This window comes from Dysidea avara, chromosome 9 (genome assembly GCF_963678975.1).
Source record: "Dysidea avara chromosome 9, odDysAvar1.4, whole genome shotgun sequence".
NCBI lineage: Eukaryota > Metazoa > Porifera > Demospongiae > Dictyoceratida > Dysideidae > Dysidea > Dysidea avara.
This window is the reverse complement of record NC_089280.1, coordinates 32,733,121-32,758,925: the sequence shown is the minus strand read 5'-3', so window position 1 is coordinate 32,758,925 and position 25,805 is coordinate 32,733,121. Positions and strand designations below refer to the sequence as shown.

At 37.5% G+C, this 25,805-nt stretch overlaps 2 protein-coding genes across 3 annotated transcripts in view; both read right to left on the bottom strand.

Moving 5' to 3' along the window:
• Positions 1-13,882, bottom strand: part of LOC136267077 (adhesion G-protein coupled receptor V1-like) — a 35,057-nt gene extending 21,175 nt beyond the window's left edge. Inside the window, exons 1-13 of one of the 2 annotated variants that reach the window (XM_066062134.1) lie at positions 13,752-13,882; positions 13,487-13,691; positions 13,307-13,441; positions 12,442-12,642; positions 12,258-12,395; positions 11,993-12,208; positions 10,232-10,372; positions 3,108-3,317; positions 2,911-3,060; positions 2,653-2,862; positions 2,453-2,602; positions 2,189-2,392; positions 1,610-1,750 (exon numbers count right to left, since the gene is read on the bottom strand). In XM_066062134.1, coding sequence (XP_065918206.1) covers positions 1,610-1,750; positions 2,189-2,392; positions 2,453-2,602; positions 2,653-2,862; positions 2,911-3,060; positions 3,108-3,317; positions 10,232-10,372; positions 11,993-12,208; positions 12,258-12,395; positions 12,442-12,642; positions 13,307-13,441; positions 13,487-13,601 — 2,011 coding nt within the window. In that variant the 5' untranslated portion in view covers positions 13,602-13,691; positions 13,752-13,882. The remainder of the gene's footprint in view (positions 1-1,609; positions 1,751-2,188; positions 2,393-2,452; positions 2,603-2,652; positions 2,863-2,910; positions 3,061-3,107; positions 3,318-10,231; positions 10,373-11,992; positions 12,209-12,257; positions 12,396-12,441; positions 12,643-13,306; positions 13,442-13,486; positions 13,692-13,751) is intronic. The other variant, XM_066062135.1, reaches the window with a different exon arrangement.
• The window catches only part of LOC136267678 (extracellular matrix organizing protein FRAS1-like), a 32,463-nt gene continuing 20,386 nt past the window's right edge, over positions 13,729-25,805 (bottom strand). The window contains exons 8-12 of the mRNA XM_066062826.1: positions 16,146-16,258; positions 15,871-16,078; positions 14,211-14,360; positions 13,952-14,161; positions 13,729-13,901 (exon numbers count right to left, since the gene is read on the bottom strand). Of these exons, the coding sequence (XP_065918898.1) occupies positions 13,729-13,901; positions 13,952-14,161; positions 14,211-14,360; positions 15,871-16,078; positions 16,146-16,258 (854 nt within the window). The remainder of the gene's footprint in view (positions 13,902-13,951; positions 14,162-14,210; positions 14,361-15,870; positions 16,079-16,145; positions 16,259-25,805) is intronic.

Sequence of the window (25,805 nt, the reverse complement as noted above, 5' to 3'; positions counted from 1 at the left end):
GTCAATGCACCTAATTATGTTCAGTGTATACAGGTGATATCAGCTCCTCATCTGCTTTTGTATCAGAGAAAGTCGGGTTTCTTAATTCTGTTCGCAATCTACTGTATCTGAAATTGCAGTTTCACAACCTCAAGCAGCTTATGCGGCTATGGCCAAATCTCTCCAATGTGAATGGATTTATTTGCAATGTGTCATTTTATTTGCAATGTGTCATTCCTAATTGTGCCTCTCTCTTTGTACCACTAGAACATGTTACGTTAACTCGTTTTTTACCAGCTTTGTTTGGTTGTGAAGTTTCTCCGCTAGAGCAGCACTTTTTCTCCCTTCCTGTGCATTGGGGTGGGCATGGTTTAGTAATGCTTAGTGTATCTGCTTTGTTTAACATTTCTGCTTCACAAAGAGCTACTCAGGTTATTGTAAATGCCATCATAGGTGTGAATACATTTGAACTGGACAGTCATGATTTGATGCTGTTTGATGCTCACAAGCTAGGGGTGTACAAGATTACTAGTTGTGGAACATACCAATTTATTCAATCATATTGGCTCACAACATGATCCTATTCATCACCGTGCTTTGTTAAGGGCAAAAGATAATGATTTATCAGTGTGGCTGTCAGCACTTGCAACTGAGAAAAACAACTTTGATCTTACACCACAAGAGTTTAGGGATGCTCTTGCTATCCGCTGTCGTAAACCTTTGATGAATGTTCCTGCTTTTTGTGATGGTTGTGGAGCTCCTTCTACTTTGGATCATTTTTTAATCTGTATGAAGGGTGGATTGATTGTACAGCGGCATAATGAGATAAGGAATGCTATTGGAGACTTGGCAGCAATGGTATGGGGCCAGGTTAGACGTGAGCCTATTGTTTCTGATTCAACGATTGAACCTGTTGGAGAAACATTGGTTGTAGACTTGAGTGTTAGGGGTGTGTGGTTACCTCAAGCTGAGGCATTGTTTGATGTCCGTGTGGTAGATACTGATGCCCAGTCTTATTTATCTCACACCTCCAAATCAGTACTATTACGGGCTGAAATTGAAAAGAAACGAAAATATTCTGCTGCTTGTTGTACATATCGGGCTCACTTTACACCTTTGTGTTTTTCAGTGGATGGTCTTACAAGTTGTGAAGCATCCTCCTTCATTAGAAGACTTGCAAGTGGCCTTGCTGCTCGATGGGATAGAAGCTACAGTGATGTTGTCTCATGGGTGAGAGCAAGGTTAGGGTTTGCTTTAGTGAGGGCTACTGTGTTGTGTCTGCATGGATCACGGACCCGTTGGAGATGTCTGGGTTTTGAGGATGGTGTAGCAATATAGATAATAACTGACCTATTTATTAATATTGTTTCAATGTTTTTTACTTAGTTTCCCATATGCTTTCTTGTTGTAATGATGCTGTATGTGTGTTCATTGTGTAACAGTTTCTAAATTCAGTCATAAATACAGATTTTAACATGGCTTTATTGGTGCAAAGACGACAATACAAGTCCACTTCCTATGGCACCACACAATTAGTGATCGCAGGCTTATGTTCCTGTGGTATTAGCACAGTAACTTTGCCTTATTTACTTCACATAATGTAATCTTTACAGGTAACACAGCAGCTCACCATTAGCTGTCATTCCATTTAAATAAACAAGTACATTTTTAGATGTAGTGGCTGCTCCTCCTGATACCCTAATAACAACTATTACTTCACCGGCTGACTCTGATCCATTAAAGGTTGTCGATGAAAACTGTATCCTGAGTACTAAAAAGATAGTATAGATGTAGAACAGCACATGTCACTGTAAATGTATAAACAGTACATGTATATGTCCAGCTTCTATCCAAAACATTGCAGGTAGCAATACCTACTATAGATAAACACATGATTAGCAAGTTTGTAATCCTACAAGAAATCCTAGATTAAACAATTGTGCACACTAACAAAAACCTGTAAGATTTAGATTTATTGGGATAAGTACATTATTTTTCTATTTAGTGTCACAATATCTATTAACATAAAATTTTTATCATGAGATGCAAGAATACATACAGTAGAAATGTTAATTAAATAACTTCTTCTTGCAACCTAGAAATTATAACTTATGTTTAAAGAAAACAAACTACCCCACCATACTAACTTGTAGTATGTTAACTATCATTTTCAATACTGTGTATTGATCTATGTGTGTATGTAGTTTACCTGTACTGTCTGTGATTCTTCCAGTAGCTCTGGACCTTCCCAATATGACTTCAAAATTATCATTTCTTAGTGATAAAATAATATCAAAGCTCTCTTCTCCTTCCAATAGATTATCAGCCATTACTGATACATTAACTCTTGTACTGTTTTCCCCAACAGCAAATATTATAGTAATTGGATTAGAATCAAAGTCTACACCTGATCCTATCACAGTACAGTAATCACTAGTTCATACATTGTGTTACTTGTTAATGTATCCCTCACCTCTTGCTGACACTGGTGATTGTTCAGAAGGAGTCACCACTACTTCAATAGGCGTGATAGATGATCCTCCTGATATTATCACTACAACTTCTACATGTCCTGATGACTCTGAACCTCGAAAGTTCCTAGATCCAAATTCCACTACCAACACTACACAACACATTACTCATACTCTAATAATTATCACTTTATACACTCACTGGTAGTATCAATGATAACTCCTATTGCTCTATCTCTACCACCTGCTGTTATTGCTGGACCAAGTGATGATGGTACACTTAACATCAATAAAAATGTTTCATTTCTTCCTTCTGCTAACATATCATCCACTACTGGTATACTAACACTACTAGTTGTCATCCCACTACCAAATGTAGCAGTTAGTGTAGTATTGTTAAAGTCAATACCACCTGTTAATCAAAACTCTTCAATCAACACATTATCATACACACCATTACCTTCAGCAGACAGTGGTGACTGTTCTAATGGAGTAACAGTGACATTAAATGGTTTACTAGATGTTCCTCCAACTAGTTCCAATGTTACCAGTACAAATCCTGTATCTTCTGAACCAGTATATTGTCTTTGTATAAACCTTATTTTTATACCTAAAAATTTTTTTTGGTATTATGTGAATAATTATAACAGCACCAACCAGTAGTGGAGTCCACTATTATTCCAGTTGCACTAGTAACAGAACCAGCTACTATTCCAGGACCAAGTGATGATGGTATATTTAAGCTCATACTAAACATCTCATCTCCCTCAGCAATATTATCACTCATCACTGGTATTCTAACTGTAGTGTTAGTGGCTCCAGCAGGAATTGTAGCAATAAGGGGAGTAGAGTTGAAATCATTTCCTTCTGTAAAAGTGCAACATAACAAGTAAAAGGAAAATTAAGAATTTTAAGTTCAATTTGAGATCATAGAAATAAACAGTAGTGAAACAAGGGAGGTCATTTACACCTAAAGAAATACTAATGGACATTAAATCCCTAATCCAGTCATGGGTATACTTGTTGTTTACTTTTTGTAACATCAAGACACACGGTAGTGTGTCGTGCAGCCCAAGAAGCCGGCGCGTAACACCCGTGAGTATATTGACAGGAAGAAGCCGGCGCGTAACACCCGTGAGTATATTTTCGCACCTCCGTAGCTCTGTGCTTCCTTGATGAAACAAGACGATTTTTGCTGTGGACATGCCCCCCAACTGCAGCACTCTACATTTCAAATTTGAGCAAAATCGCTTTGCGCGTTCCCTAGATATGCGACTTCAAAAATTGGCTCAGTTTCTTCGTTTTTTTTCTTCTTATTTTTCTTTTTCTTGTCGCACACTTACAAAAACTGCTATAAAACTCGAACGCTATATCCGATTGCCTTGAAATTTGGCACACAGAAGGGGGATATAAAGGCGCATCGCGGTACCAACTTTGGCTGGAATATGATAAACAGGCAAAGAGTTATGAGCGATTATTCACGAAAAATAACACCAATATGTTGTCACGCCTACAGGGTAAACCGCATATGGGAAGAAGCTGAAAATCGGTGGGTGAATAGGTTAACTATTGAACCTCAAACTTTTTGTGGTTTGAAAGAAATCGAGTTACAAAACAGGAAGATACAACGAAAAAACCAACAGTGTGTAACAATTACGCAATCGAGATTAGCTAATAAAAAAAAATGAATGCTTGCCACGCCTACCAGATAAACCGCTAGGGGTAATGCTTTGAAAATCGTTATACAGATGGAGTAATCATCTTAGAAAAGCTCATCAATGGTGTAGAAGAATCAGACTTAAAGCCACGGAGTTATAACACGAAATCCAACTTGGTGCAGCAAGTGCGAGATCGAGATACTCTAATAGAGCAGTCATCCTAATAGAGCAGTCACCCTGAAGAGAATTCAAGAGATCAGCTAGAAATAAGAAACCTGTATAGAGATCAGCTACACACAAGTCACCCTGTAGAGAGATCAGCTAGAAGAAGTTACCTTGTAGGGAGTTCATGCAACTATGGAAAGAGATAGTTTAGCTAGAAAAAATCACCTTGTAGAGTTCAGCTACAAAGAAACCACCATGTAGAGAGTTCAGCTACAAACAAATCGCCCTGTGGAGAGATCAATAGAAGAAGTTACCTTGCAGAGAGTTCAGCTACAAAGAAACCATCATGTAGAGAGTTCAGCTACAAACAAATCTCCCTGTAGAGAGATTAGCTAGAAGAAGTTACCTTGTAGAGAGTTCAGCTACAAAGAAACCATCATGTAGAGAGTTCAGCTACAAACAAATCTCCCTGTAGAGAGATCAGCTAGAAGAAGTTACCTTGTAGAGAGTTCAGCTTCAAACAAATCACCCTGTAGAAAGATCAGCTAGAAGAGGTCACCTTGTAGAGAGTTCAGTTACAAAGAAACCACCATGTAGAGAGCTCAGCTACAAACAAATCTCCCTGTAGAGAGATCAGCTAGAAGAAGTTACCTTGTAGAGAGTTCAGCTACAAAGAAACCATCATGTAGAGAGTTCAGCTACAAACAAATCTTCCTGTAGAGAGATCAGCTAGAAGAAGTTACCTTGTAGAGAGTTCAGCTTCAAACAAATCACCCTGTAGAAAGATCAGCTAGAAGAGGTCACCTTGTAGAGAGTTCAGTTACAAAGAAACCACCATGTAGAGAGCTCAGCTACAAACTAGTGACCTTGTATAGACATCAGCTAGAAGAAGTTACCTTGTAGAGAGTTCAGCTACAAAGAAACCATTCTTTAAAGAGCTCAGCTGCAAACAAATTACCTATACAGAATTCAGATACAAATAAATCACCCTGTAGAAAGATGAGCTAGAAAAAGTTACATTGTAAGGAGTTAAGTTACAAAGAAACCACCATGTAGAGAATTCAGCTACAAACTAGTGACCCTGTAAAGACATCAGCTAGAAGACGTTACCTTGAGAGAGTTCAGCTACAAAGAAACCATTATTTAAAGAGCTCAGCTGCAAACAAATCACCTATACAGAATTCAGCTACAAACAAATCACCATGTAGAGAGATCAGCTAGAAGAAGTTATCTTGTAGATAGTTCAGCTACAAAGAAACTATTAATTAAAGAGCTCAGCTGCAAACAAATCACCTATACAGAATTCAGCTACAAACAAATCACCCTGTAGAGAGATCAGCTAGAAGAAGTTAACTTGTAGAGAGTTCAGCTACAAAGAAACCATCATTTAGAGAGTTCAGCTTCAAACAAATCACCTGTAGAGAGTTCAGCTACAAACAAATCTCCCTGTAGAGAGATCAGCTAGAAGAAGTTACCTTGTAGAGAGTTCAGCTACAAACAAATCACCCTGTAGAAAGATCAGCTAGAAGAAGTCACCTTGTAGAAAGTTCAGTTACAAAGAAACAACCATGTAGAGAGTTCAGCTACAAACTAGTCACCTTGTAGAGACATCAGCTAGAAAAGTTACCTTGTAGAGAGTTCAACTACAAAGAAACCATTCTGTTTAGAGCTCAGCTGCAAACAAATCACCTGTACAGAATTCAGTTACAAACAAATCACCCTGTAGAGAGGTCAGCTAGAAGAAATTACCTTGTACATAGTTCAGCTACAAAGAAACCACCAAGTAGAGAGTTCAGCTGCAAAGAAATCACCCTGTAGAAAATTCAGCCACAAACAAATTGCCCTGTAGAAAGATCAGTTAGAAGAAGTTACCTTTTAGAGAGTTCAGCTACAAAGAAACCATTCTGTAAAGAGCTCAACTGCAAACAAATCACCTGTACAGAATTCAGTTACAAACAAATCACCCTGTAGAGAGGTCAGCTAGAAGAAATTACCTTGTACATAGTTCAGCTACAAAGAAACCACCAAGTAGAGAGTTCAGCTGCAAAGAAATCACCCTGTAGAAAATTCAGCTACAAACAAATCACCCTGTAGAGAGATCAGCTAGAAGAAGTTAACTTGTATAGAGTTAAGCTACAAAGAAACCATCATTTAGAAAGTTCAGCTTCAAACAAATCACCTGTAGAGAGTTCAGCTACAAACAAATCTCCCTGTAGAGAGATCAGCTAGAAGAAGTTACCTTTTCAGAGAGTGAAGCTACAAACAAATCACCCTATTGAAAGATCAGCTAGAAGAAGTCACCTTGTAGAAAGTTAAGTTACAAAGAAACCACCATGTAGAGAGTTCAGCTACAAACTAGTCACCTTGTAGAGACATCAGCTAGAAAAGTTATCTTGTAGAGAGTTCAGCTACAAAGAAACCATTCTGTAAAGAGCTCAGCTGCAAACAAATCACCTGTACAGAATTCAGCTACAAACAAATCACCCTGTAGAGAGATCAGCTAGAAGAAATTACCTTGTAGATAGTTTAGCTACAAACAAATCACCCTGTAGAAAGATCAGTTAGAAGAAGTTACTTTGTAGAGAGTTCAGCTACAAAGAAACCATTTTGTAAAGAGCTCAGCTGCAAACAAATCACCTGTACAGAATTCAGCTATGAACAAATCACCCTGTAGAGAGATCAGCTTGAAGAAATTACCTTGTAGATAGTTCAGCTACAAACAAATCTCCCTGTAGAGAGATCAGCTAGAAGAAATTACCTTGTAGAGAGTTCAGCTACAAAGAAACCATCATGTAGAGAGTTCAGCTGCAAAGAAATCACCACTGCCCAAATTTCAAGGCAATAGCTCTTTCCAATCTGAAGTTATCAATTGTCAAAGTTGGCAAATTGGATGTGTGTGGAAGGCCCCTTTTCGCAAATCCGGTCACATATGTATTATATATATATAATTTGTACATTTACTGATAAAATATTTAAAGTACATCTACTTCATCTTTTCTTCTTCCTGTAGTAAAGAAAAAAAACATAGGTTAAAATAGTCCCAAAGCTGGCCTATGGGCCAGCTTTGGGGTATACAAATACAAAAAGAAATGAAATCTAATCCAAAACAGCCAAGCTGTAAAGAAAGTGTGCGGCCCTCAGAAAGGCTATGGTGAAAAAAGATGTGAAATCCAAGGTGGCGGCCAAGAAATGGCTGTGATGGTAGGTTAATGGTAAAAATTTTAATAATGAAAATTCAGGTAAATTTTGTGAAGCGGCACAAAAATTCACCTGAATTGTCGTTATTAAAATTTTTACCATTAACCAACTATCACAGCCATTTCTTGGCCGCCACCTTGGATTTCACATCTTTTTTCACCATAGCCTTTCTGAGGGCCGCACACTTTTTTACAGCTTGGCTGTTTTGGATTAGATTATCATTACTGGTGAACCTGTGCATACCACATCAATGGCACCAGGGTTATTGTTTTTATTTGAATGCCTTGCACTGTTAGCAAAGATGAATGGGACATAAAATTAAAGAGGACTCAGGTGAGTCCATGAAGCATGCATAGTATGCACTGCCAAAAGGTACCAGTCTGGCTGAAGTGACACTGAATAGCGAAATAATCAAATCAGTAGTCTTAGCCATTACCAAGTTATGCTGCTGAAAGCACCAGTCAGTCACTAGAAAATTCTACTAAATAAAAAATTCATAATAACTTTTTGGAAGCATTTTGGGTTTCATTGAAAGCATTTTTGGACTTGATGTACTTAACAATACTACCAAGGCACCAACCATGAAAGTATTGTGAGTCCAGTTATAGGGTGATACTTTTTGGCCAGAAAATTAATAACCCCTAATATACAGTACTGTATAATGGGAGCCTGTATTCCGTGGAATACGGAATAGCGGAATAGCAGAATTACGGAATAAGCGAAAATCACATTCTCAATATTTTGTTGTTGCTTATAGCCTCTATAATGTTTTAATATACATTCCACACATCGTAGAGAACACAATCACGATGGCACCAATCCTCGGGGCGATCTTTAAATAGGATATGTACAAAGATATTTACTCTAGAACAATCTAACTAAGCTAAACTACCATCAAATACACTTCACTACATAATCGCTAGAAAACTAGAAGTTCTTTGTGCTATACTTACTCATACCAGCTGTCACACACGAGTAACTGCCCGAATTTATTAGAGTTATACACGAAGTGTTAGAGCCGAGGTTGGACCTGTAACAAAATATTTGGTCCGGGTGCATAAACGGTCCGGCCGGACCGCATATGTTCGACATAAATGGTCCGGCTGGACCAGCTATGACAACAAAAATGGTCCTACCTGAGCAAAACTGGTCCGGGTTATAAATGTCAATGGTAAAGCTAATTAAGCCACTCGTCACTACTTGCTATACTGAGTGACAAAAAATACCTATCATACCTAACTATCAACTTAACCAAAGTCAAAGTCTGGAGACAGTTCGTCCTCAGCAGTTAGCAAATATACTGGCGGAGTAGCTAGAGTAAGCTACCAATGTTCAACCACCATCGGTTTGGACACAAATTTTCTTCAAACCTGCAAAGAAAATTTCTGCTCTTGCTATGCCTTGGGAGAGGTCTAGACCATAAACTCTTGCATGCAAAATTTCAGTTCTGCAGCTTTCTTCATCTGGCTGCAGGAGCTGCAAAAGTGACCTGTCCGAATGTTCTCAATTCTTGGACAAAAAAATGTACTATCGGTCGAGTGGTACTACTTGTAATGCTTGAAGCTGATCAAGTCTTTCTGTGCTTGATATGAAAGAGCAACTCTTATACTCTCCAAATATATGCAGAAATTTGGCTTAGTCCTTATTGGCTGGGAATTACAAAACTTCAAAGTCACCTCTGTTGTGCAATCTTAAATTCGGCCACATGTGAAACTCTTGCAAATCAAATGGTTACCTATATCGAGTTCAAAGCTATTTTTATGAACATTGAGAGCATCGGCTACCATTCAATATTAAATAGACACATATACAATGGATGCACCTTGATTTTTGCCCAAATAGCTACATTGCATTTAGGCTTCTCTGACAGTAGCACCCTAGCTACTGCACCCAGCACACATATACACAATCCAAATCCACTTAAATGAAGTTTTGATTAACCCATGTCTTTAAAATGTCAAAGGTTTGTAGTATCCACCATATTGCTTCAAATATCTATAACTTACGCTGCAAAATTCACGCCAGCGTAATTATCGGGTGCATGCATGGCAGACTGGAGGCGGACCGTTTATGTCCAGCCCAGACCATTTATGCACTGGCATGGGTGGTCCGGGGGGACCAGTTATGTAAACACAAGTGGTCCGGCCGGACCATTTGTGACAGCATAAATGGTCCGCCCGGACCTTATATGCCCGGACCATTGGTGCGTTGACAGACCGGAGCTCTGATGTTGGGAGCCGAAAGCAGTATTATTCTCCAAATTTATTTGAAACACTTTAGGAAATGGTAACAGAGTTATAAGAAAGGTCAGATTATTCCATGCATGCAGGGTAGCTAGTTACCAAGGGGGTGGATTGTTTTGTCCTAAACTATTCGGCCAGTTAGCTAGCTATCTGCTCGTGTGTGACAGCTGGTATGAGCAAGTATAGCACAAAGAACTTCTAGTTTTCTAGTGATTATGTAGTGAAGTGTATTTAACAGTAGTTTAGCTTAGTTAGATTGTTCTAGAGTGAATAGCTATCTTTGTACATATCCTATTTAAAGACGTCCCGAGGATCGCCAGTGCCATCGTGATTGTGTTCTCTACGAGGTGAGGAATGTATATTAAAATGTTATAGAGGTTATAAACAATAACAAAATATTTAGAATGTGATTTTTCGCTTATTCCGTAGTTCTGTTATTCTGCTATTTCGTATTCTGCAGAATACAGGCTCCCCTGTATAATATATCATACATCTATACAGTATCATTATAGCTAACCAGTTGCAGTTCCTTCATTCAGACTAATTGGTATGTTGACAAATCTATCTTCGGTTCCTCTCAACACTACAATACTCACTATCACTTCACCAGATGATTCTGATCCACTAAAACTTGATGATGAAAATTGAATTCTTAGCACTAAAACAGAACAAAATTGGCATAGACTTATAAATTTTGTTGAAAAATAATACTAATTGTCATTATTGGCTAAAATATGCATGGATATTTTCTAAACTGAAAACATATAGCAGTGGTGGATCCATCTTTAAAAGAGGGTGTTTGAAAATTTGATTTTATTTAAAAAAATGGAATGCATTGTAGTTTTACAAGGGTCTTGAGACATATATACTCCCACAAAATTTTAGATTTTAAAAGCTCTGCATGAGATTGGATTTTAGGCTACTTCTAGTAAACAGTAGTAAATCCACTGTAAAATGTAAGCAAAATGTTTTTCTGAAAAGTGTATATTTGATAGGTAGTTACTTGACTGCTCTATTAGAGTTTCGCAATCATTATGTTTCTTTGTGAAATGGGAGGTGAAATGGGAGGTGAAATGGGAGGTCAAAAGTATGTAAATGCAATCACATTATGAAATGTGGCTGTATATGGTTGTTTGCTGCAATACAATTTCAGCACAGCACAGCACTAGCTACTGGGATACCTACACTGCATAGGTTCCTGTGGTTTCAGTCAAAACCCTCTTTTATCTAGGTCTACCACTATAAAGTACCTAGTAACACTTTTGTGGCATTACGATGATAAACGTGTTTTTACAGTAAACTTTAACATTGACACACCTGCAAGCTTGGAGTACCTTATCTTTCAGCCCATGGTCTTAATGGTTTTCATATAAAGAATTTTGCGGGCATTTCCTATGTGGCAAAAATGCAAGCTGGAACAGACATGTCCAATACATTTCTATTAGATGAAATTAATTATTTTGTACCACCTATATATATATACTTCATATCCTTCCTGGTGTGATACATGTAGAGCAACTCTCTGTGAGCACACGAAGCACAATTCACAAAAATTTTGGCTCATCAGAATGGACGTGGTGTAGCAAATTCTTCATACAATTTGCATTGGGGATTTCGGATCATGTAATAAATGACATTTTGGGATCATGTAATTAATGGCATAATAACCTGTGAGTAGGCTGTAACACATGATTCCAGACTAGATTTGGAAAGAGCAGTGAAATGGCAATTTAAATGAATTATAGCAGATAGAAATTAGAGGAAATTTAAGTGCATCGTTTTGAGGTTGAAAATCACTTTCTTGTTCTATGCCAAATTCAATGATGGTTACTTGGAAGGGAATGCTCCAATGGCATTGCAACCTCTTGACACTTATTAACTCACACTACATTAGTGTTATTCAGTACTAATACAACTGAATAATTAAGTAATTTAGTTTCATTAATTAAATGGTTATAACTAGCTAGCTACTGTAGCAAAACATTCTGTCTAGTTTCAGTGGTGAAGCCACTAAAAGAGCAACAACAAAATAGAGTTAATAAGTATAATGTCCAAAAGCTGGAATCTGGAATCTCCTCTGCATTGACATCTTATTACAGTAGCTAAAAATGGTATTATTGAAAGTGCATGCTGTCTCACTAGGGTAAAACCCTGCAAATATAGGGAATCAGAGTCTTGAGACTCAAATGCATTTCTTATAATGATATCTGGGTCTTAGTAAGCCGGACCTAAATAATACCAGCAGCAGGCAATAGACAATCACTACATCAAACAGTACCTTCGTCATCAGTGATAGTCACATTGCTAGTATTAGACTTCACAGTTATTGGTAAACAAGTTGGTATTAGTCTAATGGTAATGAAGAACATCTTATGTAAATCTTGTACCATGTTATCAATAACATCCACATCAAATGATGATGATGATGTCATTCCACTACTAAAAGTCACATTAAACACTAGTGGAGCTCCTGATCTATCATAGTCAATACCAGCTGTAGTAGAATGTCTCTCAACTTTACATCAACAATTAATAACTACTACCTTTGGCTGATCCATCATTCACACTAACTTCTACTATAACATCTTCAGAGGTTGTCCTGTTTAGTATTAGACCAACTGATAATGGAGTAATGTTCTCTTCAATAGAATATTGTGGTTGGTCAAATGACAGCATTACACCTGTTGGTCAGTAACAGTACAACATAATCACTAACACTTCTCCTACCATCATCATCTTTTATCATCACTTCACTAGTATCATAACTTCCACTAATAACTCCACAAGGTGAGGATGGAACACTAAGTGTTAGTGTAAATGTTTCATCACATTCTGCAATGTTGTCCTTAATGATGTTTATAGCGAATGATGTTGACATCTGATTAGCTGGTATAGCAATAGTCCTTTGACCTCTGTAATCATCTCCTCCTACAGTGAAACAGAATGAGTATCAAGACACACGGCAGTCTGATGTGTGGCCAAGAGAGTTAAAGTCACACTGTAGGTACATTGCAGGAGCAAAAATCTATTTTATGCTGACACAGCTTAAATAATGATCCCTTTTCAAATTGCATCATTTTGTAGTATAGCTCCCCACCACGTAAACATCAAATTTGATTGATATTGCGTTATCCACTTTCAAGAAATGGGTGGCCAAGCTGGGTTTTAACTTCAGATTTTAAACAGGTTACTAGGCCATTGATTTTCTTCTTCCTTTCATACACTTTGCAAAAATTGCAATAGAACACAAAATGGTCTATTTGATTGTTGAAATTCAGCACAGATGAAGAGCATACAAAGTTGGTATATCCAATAAATATTCATAGTGTTACAAAAATGATTGATCTTTACAGCCATGCATTTCTTGGCTGCCACCTCAACTTTTTTTATCCTACATGGGTATTAAAGTGTTGTATATGTACACATTCTAATGTACACAAGCATATGTGTAGGGTTTATTAATTAGAGTGTGCCACATTGTAGTGAACCGGAGTGTAAAGATACAACACTAAACGTTTTGAAGACTACACCCTTCTTCACAACGTGGCTGTTTTGGTTAACATCAATGTAATTAAAACTTATCAACGCTTACTTTCAGCAGTCAAATCCATTAAACTGATAATTACATCAAATGGTTTGGATGATGGTTGGTTCAGTACCATCATTATCATCACTTCATCACTGTCTTCCCTTACTTCATAAGGTGAATTGTCAAAGTTCACCTCAACTGTATAATATTATTACCTACACTGATCACTGCTTCATTACTAACCTGTACTATCTGTGATCCTTACTACCCTTTTCTGTTTATTCTTCGTTAAGGACACTTGAGGATTATTATGTGGCAGCGATAAACTAATATCAAATTTCTCCTTCCACCTCTCCATCACAACTCACTGATATGTTAACTGTTTTCCTAACTTCTCCAACACCAAATATTATAGTAATTGGATTAGAGTTGAAGTCTACACCTGATCCTATCACAGTACAGTAATCACTAGTTCATACATTGTGTTACTTGTTGATGTATCCCTCACCTCTTGCTGACACTGGTGATTGTTCAGAAGGAGTCACCACTACTTCAATAGGTGTGATAGATGATCCTCCTGATATTATCACTACAACTTCTACATGTCCTGATGACTCTGAACCAACAAATCTTCTAAATCCAAACTCCACTAACAACACTACACAACACATTACTCATACTCTAATAATTATCACTTTATACACTCACTGGTAGTATCAATGATAACTCCTATTGCTCTATCTCTACCACCTGCTGTCATTGCTGGACCAAGTGATGATGGTACACTTAACATCAATAAAAATGTTTCATTTCTTCCTTCTGCTAATATATCATCCACTACTGGTACACTAACACTACTAGTTGTCATCTCACTACCAAATGTAGCAGTTAGTGTAGTATTGTTAAAGTCAACACCACCTGTGAGTCAAACACTCTTCAATCAACACATTATCATACACACTATTACCTTCAGCAGACACTGGTGACTGTTCTAATGGAGTAACAGTGACATCAAATGGTCTACTAGATGTTCCTCCAACTAGTTCCAATGTTACCAATACAAATCCTGTATCTTCTGAACCAGTGTATTGTGTTCGTGTGAGCCTCACTCTTATTCCTATAGTGACAAGTACACGAAAAATTTGGAATTTTCAACTAGAGTAGGGATCATAGCACATCGATAAAAAGTACTGAAACAAGTTGGAGTAGTCCATGATATTATTAAAGTGTTATAGATATCCCTACTGTGCTCAAGATACCATAATGGAAATGCACAGTAGGGATATTCACTTCTTATTGTTTTACTATGATTTAATAATATCATGGACTACTCCAACTTGTTTCAGTACTTTTTATCAACGTGCTATGGTCCCTAGTCTAGTTGAAAATTCCAAATTTTTTTGTGTACTTATTTGTTAACTTTTTTTGTAAATAATTTTATTATGACTGGTGAACCCACGCATACCGCATCTGAAATGGCACCGCGCACCCCATCTATATCAATTATCATCTGAAAAGTGAAATATCCATTATGCTTGGTTGTCAGCTATGTTCAACCCATTACACAGTCAAGGGCACAGCATTTCAAATCAAGAATTTTCCAGAAGCACCTCTACAATCTACACATATGAAAGAAATGGTGCCACACCCCAATTTTATTAATTATCGTCTGAAAAGTGAAGTATCCATTATGCTTCGCTGTTGGCTATGTTCAACCCATTACACAGCAATACGAATCAAGAACCGACCTCTGCAATAAAAATAGCAACTATAAAAAATACGGATGGTGCCATCACGTGCTCGCACCAAATCAACACCTTTCACTGTCAGCAAAGATGAATGGGACGCAAAGGAGGACACTGGCAAGTCCATGAAGAATGCATTGTATGTACTGCGGTATGCCAAAAGGCACTTGTTGGGCTGAAGCGACGTTGAACAGTGAAGCAATCAAGCCTGTAGCCTTAGCTGTTATCGAGTTACACTTATCTGAAGGCATCAGTCAGTTACTTATACCCCTTTCATATGGTCACTTTAAACCAGGTTGAACCCACATTCAACCCGGGTTAACGCGTTCATATGATCACCTTAACCAGGTTGAACCCGGGTTGAACCTCGAAGTCATAACCGAGTTCAACCCTACAAAGCAGTAGGGTTGAACTCGGGTTTAGCTCAGTTTATGGATTCAAAAGCGAGTTGCGGTTTTTAATGAATACATAAAATGCACAGAAGACAATTATTACTCAATGAATACCATCATGTGATGATTGCTTGTGAACAGAAACTGGGTTGAACCTGGGTTGAATGTGGGTTATTCAACCCGGGTTGAACCCACTTTTGGGTGGCCATATGAAAAGGGTGTTACTTAGTCAGTAGAAAATTCCGTCAAATAATCTTTTTTTAAATTCCGTAGCAATATGTTTAAAGTGTTTTGGATCGATCTGAAAGCTTGTTTGGGCTTAGTTTTACCTCACCAATACTGCCTCATCATTGTCAGGGAAAATTGAGGCTGGTGATATTATTTTGTGGACCACGCCTACTCCTTTGTGGTCCCTACTATACAGTTACTATCGTACTGTATGATTAGACCTTTATATACCCTAACATATGGAAAATATGTTACCACAAACCAGTAGTAGAGTCCAGTATTATTCCAGTTGCACTAGTAACAGAACCAGCTACTATTCCAGGACCAAGTGATGATAAGCTCATACTAAACATCTCATCTCCCTCAACAATATTATCACTCATAACTGGTACTCTCACTGTAGTGGTAGTGGCTCCAGCAGGAAATATAGCATCGAGAGGAGCAGAGATGAAATCAGTTCCTTCTGTAAACTGTAATATATAATGTGATATATAAATGATGTAGCTGACCAGTTGCATTTATTTCCACCAGACTGACAGTAACGGTAATGCTTCTATCAGCAACTCCTCCAGATACTGTCAGATCTATCAACACTTCCCCAGATATTTCCGATCCATAAAAATGTGTTGATGTGAACTGTAACATTAGTGCTGAAAATATAAATTGGATATAATTATGATTTGTTGATGTATTTAATTGCAATTAAATGCACCTACTTAGCTGGTTTAATACTCAGATACATAATGCTCTGAATGGTAGCCATATCAGCTAGTATACTGCCTAGAGGTGACACTTTGTATACCTCATACTACAGTTATATTGTTACAATGCATCTAATCAAGCCACCTTGTCATCTGTCTAAACACAATCCCTGAATGTGTTGTTTTGCGTACACAACAATCTGCTACCTGTTCAAAAATTTTGGCCATAAAATGACCAGAGTAACGTTTTAGTGTATATTATTGTTACCATTAATATTGTTTACCATTGGTTACTGTACGTATGCACTTTTACTTCTTCATGACTTTTCCTCTTCAGGTTTACCAATACTATGCAATTTGTGTTAACTGGTCCATGCATAAGGTGGTGATTTGGAATACTAAAAAGGTACATAGCATTTCTTGTATGCACATGTTGTAATGTGTCCACACATCTTAGACATATTGTCCCCTATAAATACTCGGCTCCATTTTACTACTGGGTTGTAAGTGCATGGGTTGAGTCAGGACATTTGGATCACATTTTGTCCTGGCCAAGTGGATCTCATTCACTCACAGAATGTTCAGGATCAGATCACGTGTAAAAATAAATCATAGTGGAACTTGTCCATTGCCACCTTTGCTTAATATGTAGGTAGTTGGCAGCAAGAGTTTATACACCATTATAAACTCTTGGTGGCAGTGTATAGGGATTTGGAATTGGCCTTTCTAGAGAGGTTGTCTTTCTATACTGGTGGCCATCAAGACAGGTTTCAATGCAACAAGTTTGGTTGTACTGATGGAGTGCACATACCAAGGATGCAACAATATGATGCTCTTTGTGTTGTTTGATATATTTGTATCGTGATGTAATAGAGACCTGTATCGATACTGTTGCAACTTTATTTACATACTTATGTGAGCCACACTCAGTTATCAAGAATGTGTGTGGACTGTCTAGGAACCACACCCACTCATTTAGATTCTGCAAATCGAATCACACCAAATCATAGTTGTCACTAGACTATCGCTTATTGCTTATCAGGGCCGGAGGAGGGAAAATTGAGTTGGTCAGGCCATTGACTATAATGTTGAAATTGCTACTATATACATGCCAATGAGAGAGGAGCTGTTGCACAGTGTGCAAAGCACACTCTGCGAAGTGCGAAGCATGAGCATTCTAGGGGGTCATGCCCCCACAGGAAATTTTTGAAAATTAGACACTCAGATATGCAATTTTAGTAATATTTCACTGCTAGCTAGCTATATAAATATGCTCAAGCCTATCTGTTGTTCTTCAGACTTTCTATACTATGTATAATTGTAGACCTGACATACAGGGGACACAGTATGAAACTTGCTGTATGGTTCATTTAGTTATAGCTAGCAATTAGAAGTTCAAGGGGAGTCTGGGGGTGCAACCCCCAGGAGCTACAGAATTTTTGCGATTTAAAGGCTTGAAAATGTCTTAAAATTTAAAATTGATGCTAAATTTTAAAGTAAAACTAGCTAGCAACTTGCAACTTTCCCCCCAAATTTCACAGGGAACCCATGCAGCATGGCCCCCTTTAGCTAGGATATAATTACTATACAGTGAATTCACACAGCTACAATAAAAAGCTACACAGCTACAAAAATACAGTATACTACTATACTGGTTTGTATGAAGTGAACGGATCATCACGTAAATATACTGGTGGACAGTCACGAGACCAATCAGTATTCGAAAATGGTGCGATGTGGGTGAGACTGGGAGTTTGCTCAGTATCTCGACAGGACGAGTGGGTAGTTGAAGAGGAGTGATTTCTACTCAACATCTCATCCAGATGGCCACCATGTAATGTATGGGTGTACAGCTTCTTGCCGCGGAATGAGTCATCTGCCGGGTTTGTCACTGCCAGCCCTTCGCCCAGTAAAAGAAGCCAAGAGAGACAAGCCAAGGAATGCTAATGATTATTTTATGAAGATTGAATTGTGATATAAGTGTGCTGGTTTAGAATCAAAGAAGGCACCTGCCTTACACGTGATAAATGCCAACTGTCAGCACACGTGATACTATACGTAGAACCCACAATCATTTCTGTACGAATGATACGAATGCTATGCTGTACTGTAAGGTAATTGGAGGTACTATACGTGTAGTTCTGTGCTTTAGTTAGGCTGAGAAACTAGGTAACTACTCGTGTCATGCATTTTCAATAACATCTGTAAAATGTACGTAGCTACATGTAGATGTGATCATCCAAAGATTGCATGAGAGTAATGTAGTTCAAGCTGGTCAGCTAGTTGGTTCAACTCCAGATTATTGGTCCGGCTCAGGCCTGACCAACCGGACCGTCTCCTCCGGCCTTGCTTATCTGTGTTTGGAGAAGCGCCATCATAAGAGACCTGCTGGAAAAGTGGAGACATGGTTTTCATAACAGTTGGAGAAAAGTTTCAGTCTACCCTTACAAATGACAGATTATTGTTTATTGTTTCGTCACTGTTCATTATTCCATAAGCCCCTGTTTATTATTCAGATTGTTTTCCAGTGTTGCCCTCTGAAGGTTACGTTTTGTCATGGTATAAATAGGGCAGTACTATAACACTAGATCTCTCTCTGCAAAAAGACTCTGTAAAGATTGCTGTTGAAACTCTATAAGAAGTTTTATTGAGAACTGATTTCTACAAGAAATTTGCTGAAAATTAGCTGAAGAAGAAGAGAGACGGAATTGTTTATTGTTGGTAAATGCTGTTATTTTGTATGCCACAAGATTATTAAATCATTCTTAAGCATACAGAATAGAGGTATAGTCAAATCAATTTGTAAACATTTGTGGATGCCTCAGAGAATGCAGTTGTATATGTTAGAATAGAATTATGATGATAAGAGTACATCTGTATCTCTGATTGCAGCTAAAACAAAGGTTGCTCCTCTAAAGGCCAAGATTAGTGTTGATGGGAGCTCATCTGGGAAGTGGCCTTGGTCAATCACTCAAAGTCAAATGATATTCTGGTCAGACAGTGTAAATGTTCTCTGGTGGATAAGAGGTTATGGTAGGATGTGTAGGCCATTTGTTTCTAATTAAGTTGGAGAAATTCAGTCCTCTTCTGATCCACAGCAGTGGAGATATGTTCCAACTAATGCTAATCCAGCTGATTATCTTACAAAAGGCTTACGAGTTTCCGAATTGATCGAGTTGAAGAGTTGGTGGACTGGACCTGAGTATTTACAATGTTCAGAAACACAGTGGCCAGTCAATAAAGTGTGTAAGCCTGTTGTTAAAGAAGTAAGAAAGAAGTGTGTTACAGAAGACAGTTTTTTTGACAACAAGTATAACATCTGATGAAGAAACGTCTTTATGGAGGCTTGACCCAAAGTGTTTCTCAAGTTGGGTAAGATTAATAAGAGTTCATGCATGGATAAACAGGTTAATTAGTAACAGTCTGGAAGGTGAAGAACATAGAACAAAAGGTGAACTTACCTTGAATGAGTTGAGTGACACTGAGAAGTACAATCATAGATGTCCAAAGGAAGTATATTCTATGAGGAACATTTTGTTTTACAAAAGGGACAGAAGCTCTCACCACACAGTAAAATACTTGGCCTGTGCCCAAAGATAGATGAAGATGGAATTATGAGATTGGATACCAGATTACAGTATACAGAATTTACGCTGTATGATGTTAGACACCTTATATCGTTGCCAAGAAAACACTGGGTCATGAAACTTGTTGTTAAATACGTATTATCATGAGAAAGGGCACCACAACTCAGGAACTAATCAAACACTATCTTTACTGTCTACCAAGTATTGAATCATAGCTGCTCGTGAAGAAATAATTGAATGGGAGAAAGAATGTGCTACTTGTAAGGGAAGAAAGGTGAAGAATGCTGAGCAGATTATGGCACCATTGCCAGCAAATTGTTTGATGTTATCACTTAGAAGTTTCACAAGAGCTGCAGTGGACTTTAAAGGCCCTGTTTTAACCAACAAGGAAGAGGTAAACCTAGACAGAAATGTTACCTGTGTCTCTTTACTTGTTTTGCATTACATGCTGTTCATTTGGAGATGGAACACGGCCTTAATACCGACTCTTTCATAAGAGCATTTTGCAGAATGTCTAATCATTGTGGTCTTCCAGAAGAGATGATATCTGATAATGGGACCAACTTAGTAGAAGCTAATGAAGAATTGCATAAATTGAATAGACAAATAACAGAAAACAGTAAACTAAAAAAGAATTTCGTGAACAAAGGAGTAAAATGGACTTTCATCCCACCAAATGCACCTCATTTTGGTAGTGTGTTTGAAAATTATGATCAAGGCTACTAAAAGGGGCCATACTAGCTATTTTAGGCAATGCATACATCACACACAAGAAGTTAATCACAGCATTTACTGAAGCAGAGTATTTATTGAATTCAAGTCCACTAACATACCAGACCGCAGATCCCGAGAATGACATACCCTTGACACCAAATCACTTTTTGTATGGTCAGGTAGGAGTAAGATTTGCACCAGAAATATGCATGCAAGAAGGTTATGACCCCAAGAAATGATGGAGAGGAATTCAAGAATTAACAAGGCATTTTTGGTGTCAATGGATTACTGAATGGGTACCCAGTTTGAGCACAAGGAAGAAATGGTACAAGGAACAAAAAACACCTTCAAGTTGATGATGTTGTATTGATAGTTTCACCTGAGAATCAAAGAGCACATAGGCCAATGGGAAGAGTGATATCTGGATAAAGACGATCTGTCAAATTGCAAGTAGGAAACAAACAATTAATTAGACCTATAGTAACCACTGAAACTGGACAGCCCTGTCTGATAATGTACCAATGTATGTGGAACTATTGCAGACTAATTATTTTATTTACAGATTTAGCTAGTCAATTTATTTTCAGTTATTATCATGTGGATCATGATAATGAAGGGGAGAAAATGTAGAAAAGGTTCAGTCTACTCTTACAAATGACAAGTTACTGTTTATTGTTTCTTAAGTCACTGTTTATTATTCCATAAGTCACTATTAATTCAGATTATTTTCCAGTGTTGTCCTTTGAAGGTTACCTTTTGTCATGGTATAAATAGGGCAGTCCTATAACACTAGATCCCTCTCTGCAAAAAGACTCGTAAACATTGCTGTTGAAACTCTATAAGAAGTTTTATTGAGCCCTCTATACAAGAAGTTTTGCTGAGAATTAGCTGAAGAAGAAGAGACACTGAACTGTTTATTGTTGGTAAATGGTGTTTTTTTTTTGTATGCCACAAGATTATTAAATCATTCTTAAATATAAATATCTTGAAATCAGCAGCTATATCACAGTCGTACAATTCTTACATTTATAATTATGTACCTTAAAACTGTTGGGTATTCATGTGTGCTCTGTATGTTGTAACTGCATGTGTAGCTATACGTACATGCTTGTACCCATATCATTTGTGTGGGGTTGCCTTTACAAGCTATAAATGATCTGCACCGAGACAGTTCTAAATACTTGGTGTACGATGGCATAGCTTTTTTTGCACACTTGTTTTATGGCTACATACTACACTTACTATTCACAGCCTGTTTCAATAACTGGTGACCGCAGTTGTGCTCTGTGTCATTCTTTAAGCAGAGAGCAAAATTACATGGAGGCGACTAAATTCAAATTTCAAGCTAGCCATTCTCGAACAGTGGCATAATTTTTTTTTACGTTATGGCCACATGCACTGATTAACTACACTTACTATTAACAGCCCAGTTCAATAACCTGTGACCACAGTTGTGCTCTGCATCATTCTTTAATTCTTTAAGCCACGCCCTTAGAGAGTAAATTATGTGGGGGCGACTAAATTCCAATTTTAAACTAGCCATTCTCGAAAACATATGTAACAATCTCAATGAAACAGAACAGTTTATAGACACATTGCCCTACATGCAAAGCGAGTATTATGGAAACAAAATATGGCTTTTGTATTTGACCTGTAGGTTGACTGAGGAAGACTGAAACTTCTGAAATTACAACTGTAGGGTAATGATGTATGGCAAAATCGATGATGTGAATCTTGAGGTGATTGAGGAATATGGAAGCAATGGCAGTGCAATCAATGTTTGGATGCAAAAATGAACCACAAGGCATGCACCTGCAGTTGCATCTAATCACTTGTGATAAAAAAAATTGTTTTTAAAAATGAAACCTCCCCTTTGATATCAGCAACCTTGATCTTGAAACAGTCGACATGGATTTGCTTCACTGTTTGTGTGGTAGCTACTAGTGACACGATAAGTTTGAGTCTAGGGTTTCAGAGGGATAGCGTAAATGACGGGTGAGTTACAGGCAGGCCAAATTTGACAACGTTTGTTCCTGTAAAATTCTTACGGGTAGTGGGTGGCGTCATTTATTGTCTGCGGCGCATGTTTCTGCTTTATTGACTGTGCAACTACTAGTGTAATGTGACCTTATTTTTTAGAAAACTGTCAATATCCACACATTTTTCAAAATTCATTTTATTTGTTCTTTGTTGTTTATAGGGATAGAGGAATGGACTGGCTAGTTTTCAGCTTCATAAGTTTACAGTGCTGGAAATACAGTACTAGACAGCCAGACGAGAAAATATTTTTTTAATTGGATCACATCAAATAAATTGACATGTACAGAAGCCAAATAATCTACAGGCAACCATCATAACTTACTGATACCACTGGCACATATACTTAATGCATGGTTTCGGGTGGGAGGGAGGGAAAAAGTATTCTCTCTGCGAACATGCCATGCACTATGGCATGACCTCCTGATCTCAAACCAGTCGAGCCAGTTTATTACAACGAATCATTATGACATCATTATGTCTCACATATCCTATAAGATTGGTTCAAGTTTTACATGAAACATGTGCATTGGTTTCAGTTCATGGTGCTAGCACTGGGCTACTTTGCTAATGTACAATGCTGCTCTAATGGATCTTGCAGTCATCTCATGGATTCTGTGTTGCTGAATTTAATTTACTTTACCCGAAAGGCTAGTTTATCACTAAAGGATGATGGCTTCATTTACTATGGTATGGTACGTAGGTTTAACACTGTATCCATTCTACGCCTACACCAAGACCTGTTAACTTCAATTTATTGTGTTGCAATAAATTACATTAATAATAATAAGATGATGATGATAAACAATAAAAGGTACATTATTTTCAAGATTTAAAATCAAACTTTTTCGGTTTGTTTAGACTCCATATTTCTAGTGGACCTAGACTTCTTCCAAATTAACTTCTAAGGTTTCTTTTGTGGTTGGGGAAGCTCTCTAAGGTTGTGATGTAGTGAATGTTCTATTAGGATTTTGGCCAAAAAAACATAGGCGCTCTTAATTATTATCAATTACCATGGTTCATGTTATTGCACTATATGTTTCCTAAATTTCTAGGTTACATCACTATCTACTGTATCATCAGAAACAAATAATGGTTATGTTATATTATATTAGGTGTACTAATCAACATGCATGATGAAAGCCATGATACGAGTGACTCTATGTGATGAGTGACTGCTTGTTGTGGAGTGGGTGTTGCTATGTAACAAGGCTATTCAGCTTGTTTGAACAATACCACAAGCTTCATTTACTCCACATTCGAATTCCTAATTATCTCTTTGCAGTGAACAGTTAAAGTGCTTGTAATACATCTTGTGGTGCATGGTTGTAGAGTTTACAAAATTTATGTTTGAAATGTCTCCCCTAGAGAACTTATATTATTTTGACACTTGCAAAAGTTGTTATCTGGGTAGGTTTGACAATATGCATGGGGGAAATCCAGAATTAGACAATGTCAATGTTAGAGTAAGTCACCATGCATTTCAATAAACAAATAATTAATCCTCATCACAGCAACACATGGACTTTCAGTTTGGACTATTTAACAGAGCAGCCTTTGGTCTCTCTCTGTACCACGTTATAAGTAAATTACACCAACACATTGCAAGTTATGTGCAAAACAGTTGTGCCTATTATTTACAACTCCTCAAACACCAGTATGTATTATCAAACAGCAGTACTTCACTCAATGATCAATTTTCAAATGGTTCGCACATTCCAATGAATAACTTACTGGGGAATTAAACTGTTACTTTGAGGTTTCTATGGGATATCTGACTACTGGATAACAATCTGTGACAGTAATTTACAGAGATTGAATACACCATTCACAAGTTATTCAGGTTAGACTGAAACCATGGCTGTTATAGGCACTATGGTTTTGCTTATAACTTGAGGCCTGCTGATTTAATTACTTAAGGAGAACAAAGTATTCTCTATTGAACAGTTCAAACTGGAAGTACATGTATTGTTTTTTTGCATTGTTGTGGTGGTAATTTATAGATGATTGGTAAAATAATTGTAATTTTGTTTGCTTTGTGCCATCACATATCTCTAGAGCCTCTGGAGCCCTTTACTGATAGAAAGTACTGAAGGAAATGTTATAAATGCTGTATAGTTAGTCATTACAGTTCAATAAGTTTTTATTTGGCCTTTAGTGGTCTTAACCTGTTGTGTAGCTCGCTTAGTATGTTAAGTTCAATAATAGTGGTGCACCGATATGACGATATTCCGATAACCGATATAAATAATAACATTATTAAGCCAATAAACAAAGCCATTCTGATATGGTAGCATAGACCTTTTCTCTAACAATTTGCACTCTAAACTTTAGTTATAAAGTGAGTTTAAGTGACAGTGTGGGACTTTAGTCAACAGTTGATATTACATAAATGGGTGTTCCAGGATATTATAATTTTTACTAGTGCACGAGTGCCCATAAATCAGGACATACGATGGTGTGTCGTGTGGCCAAGTACAGCTAGTGCGGACATGGGACAGATAAGTGTGTATTTTACAGGAGCCAAGAAAATGTTGCTTTCACACATTTGTAGCTCTATAGTGCCTGAACAGAAATTAACCAATTTTGCAGTGGAAACTCCCTCAGGATAGGGAACCTCCTATTCCAAATGTGAGTTAAATCCGCCCAGCCATCACTGAGATATGCGTCTTCAAAGTTCGTCTTATTTTCTTCGTGATTTTTGTTTCTTTTCCCTCCATTCGCAATAACTCGCGCATGCTTTAGTCCATTGACTTCAAATTTGGAAGGCAGTAAATGCATCATGCAGCACAATTACAGCCAAATTTTTATCGAGATTGAACTAAGAACAACGGAATTATGTGCGAAGGCAGTAAATTTGGAAGGCAGTAAATGCATAATGCAGCACAATTACAGCCAAATTTTTATAGAGATTGAACTAAGAACAACGGAATTATGTCCACTTGGACTTGCTCATGACATTACAAATTTTTGCAATTGATTTTGTCCTATTTGCAATAGGCACTATTGTATAGCCATATTTGCAGTAAGTTTTGTCATGATTGTTAGTTCTATGGGCCAGAAACTATAAGTGTGCACTACACATTTGAGGTAAACAGTAAAAACTTTTGTAAATGTGATTGATACCATTACCATGCATACACACACAACCCTTAATG